General features: G+C 35.8%; 1 protein-coding gene across 7 annotated transcripts in view; it reads left to right on the top strand.

Moving 5' to 3' along the window:
• Window positions 1-14,107, top strand: part of LOC112562113 (oxidation resistance protein 1-like) — a 54,067-nt gene that overhangs the window by 32,949 nt on the left and 7,011 nt on the right. For all 7 annotated transcript variants that reach the window (XR_003098787.1, XM_025235129.1, XM_025235130.1 and 4 more), the window contains 6 exons: window positions 3,506-3,671; window positions 3,973-4,168; window positions 8,430-8,540; window positions 9,265-9,417; window positions 11,745-11,840; window positions 13,698-13,771. Coding sequence is in view for 6 of the 7 variants with exons in the window: in XM_025235129.1 (XP_025090914.1) it covers window positions 3,506-3,671; window positions 3,973-4,168; window positions 8,430-8,540; window positions 9,265-9,417; window positions 11,745-11,840; window positions 13,698-13,771 (796 nt within the window). In the remaining variant the exon portion in view is untranslated. The remainder of the gene's footprint in view (window positions 1-3,505; window positions 3,672-3,972; window positions 4,169-8,429; window positions 8,541-9,264; window positions 9,418-11,744; window positions 11,841-13,697; window positions 13,772-14,107) is intronic.

Below are 14,107 nucleotides of genomic sequence, written 5' to 3'. Positions count from 1 at the left end.
CTTAGATCGCTGTTTCCTTGGGTTCTGATTGCGTGTGCTTGGGGAGGGGGGTGATCAAAAGTTTTTATTTTGGGGATGGGGTAAGAGGAAGAGTTTGTTTTAGAGAGTATTTGAAACAAGAGACCTACAGCCCTAAAAGCTAGTGTGGTTTGACTGTGCTAGTTTTGGAAGATTTTATTTATTTGTAAAAGTCGTCATAATTTACATTCCCACCATATGTGCACTCGTATATGAGTATCTAATTATTCAGGGGGAGGGAAAATGCAGTGGAAGCAGAGGGATGGGTTTTGCCATCCATACTGAGTGCCCTATACACAGTGAACAACTACCTTCACAGCCATTAGGCTATGATCCTTTGTTTTTATCAATTCCCCCACTCCCTCAAAAAAAAAAAAAAAAAACTCTTCATTTGACATTTTCTTTAGAAAAGTTTATGATATTGTTAGTGTTTTTACAACAGTATTCACCCTTTTAGAACATTCCTTTACCAAGCAGCCAGAACTGAGACCATATTCTTATTATTTTCATAGAATATTTTCCTTGTCAGTCAGTTCACCAATTTTTTTGCACTTGTCAGAACCTGGTGAGTGTATCATTGATGGGGGAAGTGTGGGGAACTACTGCTCCAGTAACTTGGAGGTATATACCTAATAATGGGATCAGGGCTTCTGCTAAGGCTAAATTCTTTGGGGTCCCAGGGACCCCTTCTTCACATTTTTAAGGGGTCCCTGTTCTTCGCCCTAATTTGAAGGGGACCCCATTGACGAAAATTGAAGGGGTCCTCCAAACTTTTAATGCGTACTGTACGCAATTTTTTGCGTAAGCAGAAGCCCTGGGGATGTTGTCCACCTGCATTCATCAGCTGGATGTTTGTTTCAGTGTTTGTACACCCATTCATGACTTTTATTCAATAAAACACATGGAGTTTCAGCACTAGAATGTCTGTTTGATGATGGTGGTGGCGGTGGCAGGATGCTGGTTATTACTGAGGATAAAAACACTATTCAGTTTGAAAATGGATGGCAGTTATTATACCAGAGAGTTTGACAGTGATAAATGAGATTTCTTAGGCAAAGCATTCTAAAGGTTGTCACTTGTTGAGGGGTTTACTCAGGCAACTCTGGGGAAAATCGAATGCTATGACCCATGCATGTTCATTCCTGGATAAATGTCTCTTGGATGTTGCCTCTTTGCACTGTCACTTTGATGGGGAAAAAAACTCTTCACCCTTCTATTCCCAATGTCAAAGTGGTGGCTCTTAATGATGGTCAAACTGTAGAGGTAAGTAAATCTTCTGTGCTTGTCCTATCAGCACCCTATAACTGGTGTTTATGAAGACTGACATGAAGCATTTTTTTCTGGTTATTTAAAAAAAGGACATGGAAGTATTTAGATCACAAGCTAGAGAGAGATGCATATGGCTGACTTCCAAAGCACTTGTTGTCAAGATGCAGGATTTATATTAGCATTCATCATGCTGTCAAAATGAATCTGAAAGTGTTGAAGAAAACAAGGAGACTGTAATTTTTGCTGGTTTTTTTTTCAGGGTGGTGGTGGTGGTGATGAAGCAGGTCATTGTTAAGATGTATTTCAAGGTTAGAGTTCACCATGAGTGCAGAGGTTAAAAATCAGTACAACCGTATCAAATTAAAAAAAAAGTAGCATAATGCAGTAAAAATCATCATTCAGAATGATGAAGCCTTGCAATTATGACTGATAGATCGTGTGCCATTATATTATGCATCTTTTAAATTGCTCAGTGGCTACTTGATCTTGTGTGTTTAGTAAGTTTATTGTTACTGTTTGAGATTTGTTTCCTTTTATGTTATCTCCATTCAAAATGAAAAAGCTATTTCATCTGAATTTCTGTTGTTGTTGTACATAAATAGTCCATGTATAACTTTATGATACCACACACATGTACACAAATATGTACATATGCACCTGAATGAGCTTATTTGATTAAGGTTACACAGTGATGTTTTCAGGTTACATAGTGATTTTTTCAGATTTTCACCAAGTTATGTGGTGACAAAAGACGTGCAGTCATAGTAGAATTGTTATCACTATCTTAATCTCATATCCACATACATAAACACTCACATATGCACATAGTCTTTTAAAAATAATCATTTATAATACAGCAGCAATGTAGAGAATCATTCACATGCATAGTAAGCTTCACTTGAACTTTTATTTAACATGATACATATGCTACAAAGTGCATATTTAACTTGATGACAGCCCATGCAGTAAGAAAAGTAGTCAACAAATAGCAGATGCACACATATGTGAGTGATATATGGTATACTAAATGGCAGTGAGCTTTCAGTTACCCGAGTGCAAGCCAACATGACCTGCAGCTCATGCAAAACGGAATTCAGCCTTTCGACTCACAAGTTTACAGTCACATGTTATTTATAAATCAAAGCATGAACACCCTTGCTTAAAGAATACATTTTTTTTTTTTTGGTCTTTACCTTAACATGACATGTTTAGAGATACAACTTTTCTTTATAATGTACATAAAAACTTAAATCTGTGAAACAAAGTATGTATGGATGTTTTTAAAGTTATGTTTTACAAAAAAAGTTTGCACCTGTTATTGAAATATTTCTAGTCAACCCATTATTTGCTTAGAATTATATCATGAATCTTAGCAGAAAGCATAAAAATATGACACCTTTAAGCCTTCAAAATCTTGCTATCTGCACATTTTTCTTGAGAATTTCACTTATATGATAAAGGAGAAGAATAACATTATGGACCTTTGCAATCCATTTGTAGATACAGCAGTGACCTGAGCTTGCCTGACCCTCTAGCTATGTCAAAACAGCAAGACAGACTGATGCTTTTTATTGGCTCATATATTTTTATTGCCTCCCTGTTTAAAAAAAAAGTCCTGTCACAAAATGAGATTGCCTGCACGCAAATCATAGGCAGGTTTAGATATTATAGACATTCTGTGTTTCGCTGATGCAGAGAAGCAAAGCATAAACCCTTCTCCTAATAAAAAATCATGAGTACTTTCTAGGCTATTCCTATGGATAAAGACATCTGCTCAGGTAGCAGCAGTGGTTCAGAAAAAAAAGAAAAGAATATATTGCAGCATAAGAACTGGGCAAACTGTGAATCAGCTTCTGTTGCAATAATTGCATGTGTGAAAGTTTTAACGTGAGTGCTAAATGTCAGAATATTCTCTAGTATGGTTCAGCCTGTAGGTCTGTATTGTTCGTATCAATGAAACACTGAATTTTCTGGTGGTTCTTGTATAAATTACTGAAACAGAGTTGAGGTAGGAAATAATAAACAAAGAAGAAAAGACATTAGTATTTTCTGTTTCTTTTTTGTGATGTTTTGTTGTATTTATACCTTATTTAAGTGTAATGTGTATATCCTTGACATCCAAGTCCAAGCTTACTCCACTCTTTGAGCTTAACAGTGTTCTACTTTTTTCCTATTTTACGACATGAAAAGCTTTTTTTTTTTTTTTTATTTTAACCAGAGTTAATACCACGGCCAGCAGTCTCAGATACTCAGCCTCCATTGTATCTTCACCTGCATGTAGGGCAGGATCAGGAGCACAGAAATGTAACAACTTCTGTGCCTTGGGAGACATATCGAAAGTCCAGTCCTAAACCAGACTATTGGTTCTCTGTTCCAAGGGCCAAGTAAGTACAGATTATCTTCTCCTTTCTTGGTGGGACAGATTTTATAGTTTTGTGTCTTTTAAAGGTTTCAGGTAACGAATTTCAATAATAGCATGGAATTTTTTCTTTGATTCATAGGAAAGAACATATATATATAAAATCATCATACATTTCCAAATGCACATTCTTTTATCTCATTTTTTAAGCATTTCTTTATTATAAAACTTAAGAAACATTGTTGCAGTAGTTATAAAAACAAAAATTTGTCATACATATTCTACCTATTTTCTATCTCCATAATGTCTACTCTTTCTTTTTCCAGGGCTGATAACTTGTATGCATTCTTCGTTCAGTGGAGACCAGAAATTTATGGTGATTCTGATGACTTTGATCCTGAAGAACAGGGTTTTGTGGTTGTACAAGAACCAGACATACCCTTGGAGTCTGTGGATGAAAACCTGCAGGTTGTGGAAGAACACTTTGGAGGGACTAAGACATCCTTTAAAAAAGACTGGGAGGTTAGTTCTGTTTTGAGAAGATGTGAAGATTGGTTTTTAGCATAGACATTACAGACATCATTTGTCTTGATATCTTTTAGTGAATTTCCATAATGTTTCAAGACTTAATTCACTGTAGACTAATCAACAATAATAATAAGCACTTTTATAGAACGCTTTTATCAAAAAGGCATATTGTCCTTAACCTGCAGTGCACACACCCAACACACATACACAAACACAACATGCAGAAGATTATGCATATGCATACAGTCCATCATGCAGCTATACAGTTAGAATATAAATAATTCTGTCCTGTCATCTTATTGATGGTGGTGGGATTACTGTAGGCACTATTTTTTTTTTATCATCAGTGATCATCAAGAACAAACTGTTTTATGGTTGTATAGTTTTGCAAAGGTCAGCACAAATTGCATAATAATCTTTTTTGCTGCACAATTATGCTGTATGCAGATTGTTTTTGGCCCAGATCTTCATGCGAAATTTTACAGTACACCATATTGCTTATATTTGATTCCTCAGACATCACTTGGATGGTAATTTGATGGCTTGTTCTTCAGAGTATCTTGAGTCATTTTTTTCAGTACATATAGTGGTTTGATTTTCAAACCCTCCTCCACTTCTCTTCCCTTTTTTCTTTCACAAACATTTATGCCATTCAGATCCATGTTCATATGATAATACTTCGTTTTATAATCACTATTTGAGGTCTATGTCTGTAAAACTTTTCCCAAGCTTTATTGACACTTACCTGCTTTTTGGACATTAAGATGGGAAGGAAACAGGAAAAGTTGGGTGGACTAGGAGTGATTTGTGTGGGACTGTGGGTGTACATGTTCATTATGATCACTTTCTTTGATGTAAATAGTATCATTGAAGGGCTTTAAGAGTATAAATCTTGAATGTTTAAGGCTGAAACCAGTAGTCATGTCAGCAATGACAGTGAATCCCAGATTCCTGACGGACGAGACAAATGCGATGTTGGTTTTGCCCACCTTGACATACAAGCATAGGAGAGTTTCCATTTTATAATTATTGAGTTTATGTTTGTTTTTTACAATCCAGTCTTTGACATCACTAATACAAGCTTCTATAGTGCTAATAGCAGAGTGAGACGAAGTGCGTGGAGGGGAGCACTAGAGTTGCATGTTGTCAGCATCTGATTGATAAGAAACGTGGGATACAGAACAAACACCAGAAGAATGGAAGAAGGATATAACCTAAAAACTGCCAAAAAGAGTGACTTAGCAAATTGCATTAATTGGTGAGGCATATCACAGACGGGCAACATTTTTAGTCAAATCATTTTGAAAAGGCTTACCATTGTTCTTGATGACATCAATCAAGAACAAGCAGGCTTTAGGAAAAAAAGTTATGCGATGATCAAATCTTAAGGCAGATTATAGAGCATAGTACAGAATGGAACAGCATTCAGTATTCATTGACTTTAAGAAAGTATTTGATAGCAATCCATGTGAGTCATTGTGGAAAATCATACATCACTGTGGAATACCACAGAAAATAGTAACTGTAATAAAAACATTATATACAGATTTTCATAGTCAAGTGGTTTGTAGCAACAAGCTAACTGAAAACTTCTATATTACAACCAGTGTAAAACAGGGATGATTCTCTCACCAGTCTTATTCATTACTGTCCTTGAGCTGACCTATGAAACAAAAGACAAGGAAAAAAGAATCCACTAGACACTTATATCAGTACTGGAAAACTTAGATTATCAGATGACATTTTTACTCTATCCAGTCAACACAAGGACGCAACAATTTAAATAAAACTGCATTGAATATGGAATGTTAAAATGGGCCTTTTCGACTGTGAGTTAACTGGGGCAGAAAAGTTTGTTTTAAAAAGGCCTTAACTGTGCTATAGCACCAGAAACGTTTCCAGTCATTGAGCTGATTACAACAACTGAGACAGCATGCAAGTGCATCAGTCCTGTTACCATAAAAGCAGGCTTACTATGTTCAGAGTGCTTCAGCATACCAAAGCAGGCCCAGTCCATTATGTCAAGGGAGGACAGAAAGGCCTTGGCACAGTTGAAAGGCAAGTATGTCATGAATCAAGCAAATAAAGGCCATGCCACGGTTGTTATGCCTTCTTACATTCAATGAGAAGACATTACAGATGCTAGAAAATAGGAAGACCTACCAGCCTCTGAAGAGAAATCCCACCAGCCACTAATTCTGAGCAGATTAAAAGAGGTAGATATGGTGACTCCCTGACTGACACAGGACGCTGTATCCTTCAACTGCTGATATGTGATAAGTTCTGTGGCTTCCCAAACATACAGGAGGAAAATGTGCCATTCAGACTCATTGTTGTGTCTAGAAGACTGCAGAGCTCCAGACTAATATTCTTTCACCTTTTGTGGGAGAGATAGAACACCATATTATGAATTGCCCCTGGGGATCAATAAAATTGTATTGAATAGCACTGACCTTGTCTCCAAGCTTTCAAAGTACCCTTTGGACTGGCAAACAGCTCATCTTCTTTGATGTGACAACCTTGTTCAAGACTGTTCCAGTCCAAGAGAGCGTCAGAATTATAAATAAGATCCTGCTTGATGGATGTGCAATGTGGACCATGCTTGCTAATATGGAGAGGAGAATCCAGGCATTTAAGACATTCATCTGAAGAAGCTGCTCTGGATCTCATGTGAAGAACATAAAACCAACAAATTTGTACAAAGCATGTTTGCCACACATGTATGACACCAAGAAGCTCTACTTGCAACAGTCAACGGTCTTAAGCTTGTCTGGTTTGCCCATGTGACCTGGCATGACAGTTTGTTGAAGACTGTCCTTGAATGTTCTTTGGAGGGTGGTCGATGCCATGGTGGCCACAGGAAGAACTGGCTTACAAACATGGGTAATAATAATAATGAGGATTTATATTGTGCTTTTCCAATGATTTGCTCAGAGCACTTTACATAAATAATATACAGATGGGATCACCAACAAGTATGTACCCATATTTGTTCACTTCTACAACCCACACCTGCTCATACATAAGGTAAATTACAGACATGCGGTACGCACGCTCATGGTCAGGATAGGGTCACAGTGAAGTTGCCATTTTGAAAAGATGCATCTTCAGTTTAGACTTAAAGGTAGTGAAAGAATCAGAGTGGCGAAGGCTGATGTGTAATCCATTCCAAGTGGATGGGGCTTGGTAGGAGAAAGACCTCTGTCGATACATCTTTGTCTTAGCTAGTGGGATTTGCAGAAGCTTGGTGTCAGAAGATGAGTGAAGAAATCATGCGGGTGTATAGATGGGACTGAATTGAAAGAGGTACCAAGGACCAATGCCAGAAACAGAGGAGTAAGTCAAAGTGGAAAGTTTGTAGGGTATACGATCCATGATTAGTAGCCAGTGAAAAGAGCGAATGATAGGTTATATCCTCACATCTAGATGGTTTGTAGATGAAGCGAGCAGCATTGTTCTGGATCCTTTGAAGTCTATCAAGAAGATACTTGGGTTACTTTTGGGACACGTGATTGTGCCTGCATTTCTCACATACAAACCTGTCCAGTAACTTAAATACCCCGGCATTATTAAAAAGACTTTTTCTTGTTCTTCATTGACTGTAATACTGCGTATGTTTCCTTAAAAGTAATTCCATTTTACTGCATTTTTAATCAGGGTATCGATTTCACTTTTGTTTACGCTGTTGGGTGTACTGCTTTTTATATAAGATTTTTGCTTCATCCACTCATTGCCATCATAGGCAATATTCAAAAATGACAGAAAATTTCTGCTCAGGTGTAAAAGATAAAACCTGATGCAGCTACTGTATCTTTTAATGGACCATCATGCTGTTCAGTTTCTTTTGAAGCCAAAGTGGAAATGGTTTTTCTAGTTTCACCTTGATGTCTTTATTTAAAGGCTTGATTTATGTAGGGATTGATCATTTTATCCAAGATTTATTTTTCTTTGTAGGATACCTCTATAGCTACCATTTAAGAATGTATCATCTTTTTCACCTGCTTATCATTTCATGTATAACAGAAAAAAAAAATGTTGCCTTCTGAGTATCATTAAACATGCAAAGACTTTGAGGATAATGTTAAATATCATATAGGCATTTTAGAAGACCTTCCCATATCCAAAGGAAAGAAGGAAATTGAAAGAAATGGTGGTGGAGGGGGATATTAATAAATGAATAAAGGATATTTTTTAAAAACAAAATTCCTTTAAATTAGACTTTATACACTTTGCTATCATTGCCCATCTGTTGCAGATTGTAAGCTGGAAAGAGGCCCTTCGTCGACAGTCAGTTGATACAGAGCCCTCAATTATGCCAGAGCTCAATGATGAATCATCTATCTTGAATGCCAAACAGATTTATGAAGTGGGTGTCTGGGATATATATCAACTTGTGCATAAGCATATTCATAAAAAAATAAGGATCCAGTTAGTAAATAACAAGGCATAATTTGACAGTGTCATGATTTCTAAGATATTGAACTCAGATTTATTGAAAAAAAATTTTCTTTGCAATTGTTTTATCGTTGTTTATCATATCTGTATATTGGAAGTTTGTTGGTTAGCTTTATTGTTGTACCATTTGTGAATAGTTTAAACATTAACTTTACATTTTAAATACAACTTCTGAATTGCTGAAAGTGCATGTGTGTGTGTGTGTGCACATGTGAGGGAATGAGTCTATGAGTCTATGTGTCAATTATAAATAATATTCATATTCTAAAGTCTATGTGTCAATTATAAATAATATTTATATTCTAAATATGCAGAATAAAACATTTTGAAGGTCAAATAGAATGTAAATTGTTTTTCCAGTTTATTGAGCCGAGCTCATTGCTGGATATAAGAGGAAGCATGACGAAGCTGATGAAGAATACTAGTCAGTTTCAATATGAATTTTGCTTTAGGAGAGGAGGGGTGTTCATGCAGAATTTGGAGAAATAATATGCTGTACTGAGTTCAGCCTAGATTTGTAAAAGGCATTCTTGTAGACATGTTGTAAATTTCATGTGACTCATTCTGTATGGTTAAGTTTCCATCTTTATTTTCCCTTTTAATTTTTTAACTTGGTAGTTTTTAAATGTCTGCAGTTATCTGAGAGTCTTCCGCCACGCACCATTGGGTACAAATGGTCTCTTATATATAGCACAGCAAAGCATGGTTTCAGCTTAAATCGACTGTACCGTGAAATGGCCCACCTGGACTCACCTGTTCTACTAGTTGTTATGGATACTGCAGGATACGTATGTTTCTTTCAATACCTCACTTTTTAAAATTATATTTGGATTTAAGAAAACCCAGCTTTGATCAAATAAAAGTAAAGTCTAGAGTACGTTTTTCATAAAAGATGCATAATTTTAGTGTAATCTGAAAACACAAATGATTAAAAAGAAATATTATTTAGATTATTTAGATTGTGAAAAAATTGAATATTTCAGTTATTAGAGTGGAAGAATGCTAAACCAAACACTTCTTACAGACTGTTGAATGTGAAAAGAGTACAGTTCGTGCCACAGGTGTCATGACTGTAAGTGATTCCCCATGGCTAGGGCATAGCATGTGCTGGCTGCATAAGAAGACCAAACATGTCAGACACTCCCCCCCACCAGATTTTTCTTTTTGTTTCCCAGTCCTACGATGAAGTACACATTTTTTACAACACCTTTTTTCTTAGGTGTTTTCCAGGATGCATGCTTAAAGCAAGAGGGTACATGTCAGTGTTCTTACTATGCTTGCTTTAAGCTAAAGCATACACAGATAATGAAAATTAAAGTAAAACAAGTATAAATGAATTCATTTGACTAATCAAATAGTGTGAACATGAATTGTATTGATATTTAATGGTAGCAGAATGACTAAAAAGAATAGTATTTTTTAAACCAATATGTTTTCAATGAGCATAATTATAAGTACAGTAAAACCTACCTATTAAGACTCATTAAAATCCAGCCAAATCAGATGTTAACTGAAAGGGTCCATAGTATGGAGATCAATCGCTCTGCTTTCATTACATGACTTGAAGCACCTATAAATTCAAGTTAATTTAAATGTTGAAATAGAGCTTTTCTTTGTTGGTGTCAATCTTATTCTGTCAATGCTGCACTTGACTGAAGATTTATAGGGGAAGAGCACGTGGAGAGAGCAATCAATATACATATACCATCATAGACAAAGATGCTCTCTTAAAATGCACTATTTGTATTTTTTAACATGATTCCTGGAGGACAAGTAGTCCAGTTCTGGACTTTTCGAAGCATGCGAATTAGGTGCAAATGAGAGCTTAGTAGTTTCAATAAACAGCAGTTTTAAAAGCTGTATGGGTGTTAGGAATGTAACTTGCAATTTCAGGATTTGAAAGTTGGGGATTTAAGATGTCAAAGGACAGTGTTGTCCTAAGGCTAGAAGTTCTACCAACTAAGACTGTGATGATGTTTAAACAAGAACAAAGAAACTTGACTAGTGACGACTAGGGGTCCAAACAGTTAGGGCTGGATGGGGTAAGGGGAAAACCTGTTTAAAAAAAGGAAAAAGATAAGAAGGGGGTGGTAGAGGTGGTAGGGAGAAGAGGACATCTGTGAGTATGGGTCCCTACTTCACCCACAAAATCAGGTCAATTTATTGAAAAAGCTTCGTGCACCTATCAACTGCCAGTTATTTATAGGATTCTACAATAATTGCTTGCTGCTTTTATCAGAATACCTATGTTTACTTTTCATTTTTATTTAATCAAAGAAAATCCTTGCATCATGACTTTAATTGTAGGTAGAAGTATGGTAAGTCTCTGTGGCTGGAAATGTGTTAGGTAGGTGCAGGATTAAAACATAAAGATTTATGTAAAAGAAGAATGCATTTGGATTTTTAAACTTTAAAGTGTAGTTGTATTTTGTTAGTGTTGGCTGGAAATTGATACTGGAAGTGTCAGGGAATTTGCATCATAAGTTACTGTGGTTTTTATATAATAAATTTGATGACTTTGGCATGTAGGAAGACATCTCACAAAAACAAACATGTTTATACTTTGCTCAGGACAAATGTCTAATGAGAGGTTAAGGAAAACCTTAAAATAAGTAATATCAGGGCTTGAAATTTTCTGCCTTTTAGCAGATTTTCACCTTTGGCAACAATTTTTTGACTCAAATTTATTCCTCCCGTGAAAAAAGTGAAGGCAAAGTCATGAGGAAGGTCTATAAATGTTTTGAGTAAGGATGTTTTGTGCTCCTTTTTTCATCTGCAGCTTGACCAGAAGCTGATAAACAGAAGGCACATTTAGTTGACAGGTGAAAGAGGCTGGTGGTGGTTTGGGGTAGGGACATGGAGGAGAAGATAGAAATTTCTATGCTGAATGATTTAAATTTGTGGATGCCCAATGTTGATCCAATTTCCTCTTTTTTTAAGTTAGACCATTATATGCCCTCTAATATGATATAAAAAGTAACAAACTATAATACCTTGGCTTCCTGTTAAAGATTATTTTGAAATCAGATCAGATCAGTTTTTCTAGTTTTGTGGTAAAGTGTATAGTTTCTTTTGTAATCTTTGAAACAAACTTAGTTTTGTTTTGTTTTGGTAGATTTTTGGAGCTTTTATCAACACTCCTCTAAAGGTCAGTGACCACTTTTATGGAACCGGGGAGTGCTGCCTATGGGCTTTTCGAAACGAACTCAAGGTCAGTCTCACTTCTCTTGACTAAATACATGTGGTTCTTTCTCATTACTGATGTTTGTAATTTTATTTGTTTTGTTTTTGCTTTGGTTTTAGAATGCATTTTGTGTTGAAGTTTTAGTCGTAAAGTTCATTGTCAGTAAATTTCAGCAGTAAAAGTTTATTTGTTGGTTGCTGTGGCATTAAGCAATGCAGTTATTATTAGCCCTGGTCCCTGACAGTACCTAGGTTGATTTCTTCCATGAGCTCTTCTAGATGTGATTTTTGTTAACTTTTAGTCTCCCATTTCATTTGAGCCAAGTTTATTTCATTAAGTAGTTTATATGTGTGGTGTTGGTATAGTGAAATATATAGTGAAATGGTGATACACTTGTACTTTTTCACTTGCTGTACTTTACATGCCTCTATCTTTACTCCTTAAGGTTGACAGATCATGTTTTGTATGTTGGGTGGGGGGATGACATTTTGGGTGATATGCCCAGGTAATGTTCATTTCCTGTGTCTAGTGAAGAAGGTAAACATTGTTCCAGCCACTGAATAATGTAGTCACACACTATTTCTCTTGATTGCTCCCTTTCCCTTCCAGTCTTTCAGTCTTACAGTCTTATATGGTACTCTTTCAATATCAGGATAGTGAATTGAACATATATCATCACCATGTGCATTTCTTTAACAAAACACAAGCAGTTGGCATGAGGCTATCTAGAATTGTGTAATTTTGGGGGGCCCTATAAGAAGTGACAAAATATTTCTGAGGCTGTTGAAGGCAGTAGCTTGCATTCTCCTGACCAGGTAGGTATTGCGGTCATCTTCATGGGTCTGGCTGGCAAAGTAGGAGAGCTGCACACACTGGCTTTGAAAAAGGCAAAACTTAGGACACCCACAAGCACACAGCATCAGCCCACCTTTTCATCTACTCCCCAAGTGAAAACCTGCGACTACTTAGTATATGTGCCATACAATGAACTTTTTCTACATTAAATAGTTCAACTGATCCAGCATCCAGCTTTCATATAATCACATATTAAATAATCTTTAAATAAATACTATATGCAGATAGTTTTAAAGCAAGTTAACTGAAGTGGATTAATACAAAGTTATGTACAGCTTTGAGGGGATTACACAAAATAGCTTTTTATCTAATACAAGTATGTCTTTTCATAGGTTAAACATAAATACATTATAAACATTTAAAACATTATGCAGCTTAGAAGAAATCATAACAAAATGCAGATTTATGACCCCACTTGAGAGCTTTTATTTCTTGATCCAGATGGCATACATTCCTGACCAGTACTATTGTCTTCCTTCCAATTGCTTTCTTGCATAATCTTTTGCATGATTAATGAACCATTTTGGAGACATAAGCACTACAACCTGCTGTGTATTATTTACCCTTTCACTTTCAAGCACATTCAATCTGTATTAACCTTTCAGTCCCATTCTTCTCTCAGTGCTGTTTTATGATGCGCCCTTAACACTCAAATATCTAATATATTTTTATACACTTTGGGCTTTTTTCATCTAAAAATTAAAAAAAAAAAATTTTTTTCCTCGATCGAATTTCGCAGAAAATCCTCGAAGAAGCGTAGATCTGTGAATTATTTTTCCCATTAATTTCTTATAAAAACCTGCGAAATATTGAAGCCGCGAAAGTTGAAGCGCGAAGTGGTGAGGGATTGCTTTAGTGGCATCTGCAAGTATGGGTGTGCGTGATTGGTATTTATTGAGTAAGTGGTGACCATCATCAAACGGGGTCATGTGGCAAATAAATGAATTTTTTATTACCACAGTTATCCACAATACTCAGAATAATGAGGAGGAAAATATGATATATCTGTAACTGTTTAATGTTTTGCAGATGTACAGATGGACTGGACAAAATACTTTTTTCATCAAAGGAAACTTTGACAGCATTTCTATTGGAGCATCAGAGTGAGAGCAGACCTTTTCATAAGTATCAAATGACATTTCAACTTTGGTGCTGTGCAGCACCAGATGTAAAGTTTAAGATAAATTTGAAACCTTTTCTTCGTGTGAAATTAGATAAAACTATTTTTCTGAAAATTATGATTATTTAGTAATTATGATATGATCAGAATATCTCCAGAAACTTTAAAGCAAGTTGCTGAGCAGCTTTGTTTTCACAATATAATTTTTAAAAAACTGGAAACTGAATGTACAAATCTTATTTTAACTTATTGTTGAACAAATGATTTACAAAGAATTTTGTCCAGTTTCTTGATGTCATCTTTCATATTGTTTAATACC

This window comes from Pomacea canaliculata, linkage group LG4 (assembly GCF_003073045.1).
Source record: "Pomacea canaliculata isolate SZHN2017 linkage group LG4, ASM307304v1, whole genome shotgun sequence".
Taxonomy (NCBI): Eukaryota; Metazoa; Mollusca; class Gastropoda; order Architaenioglossa; family Ampullariidae; genus Pomacea; species Pomacea canaliculata.
Note: the sequence above shows the minus strand (reverse complement) of the source record. Positions and strands in the feature narration are given on the sequence as shown.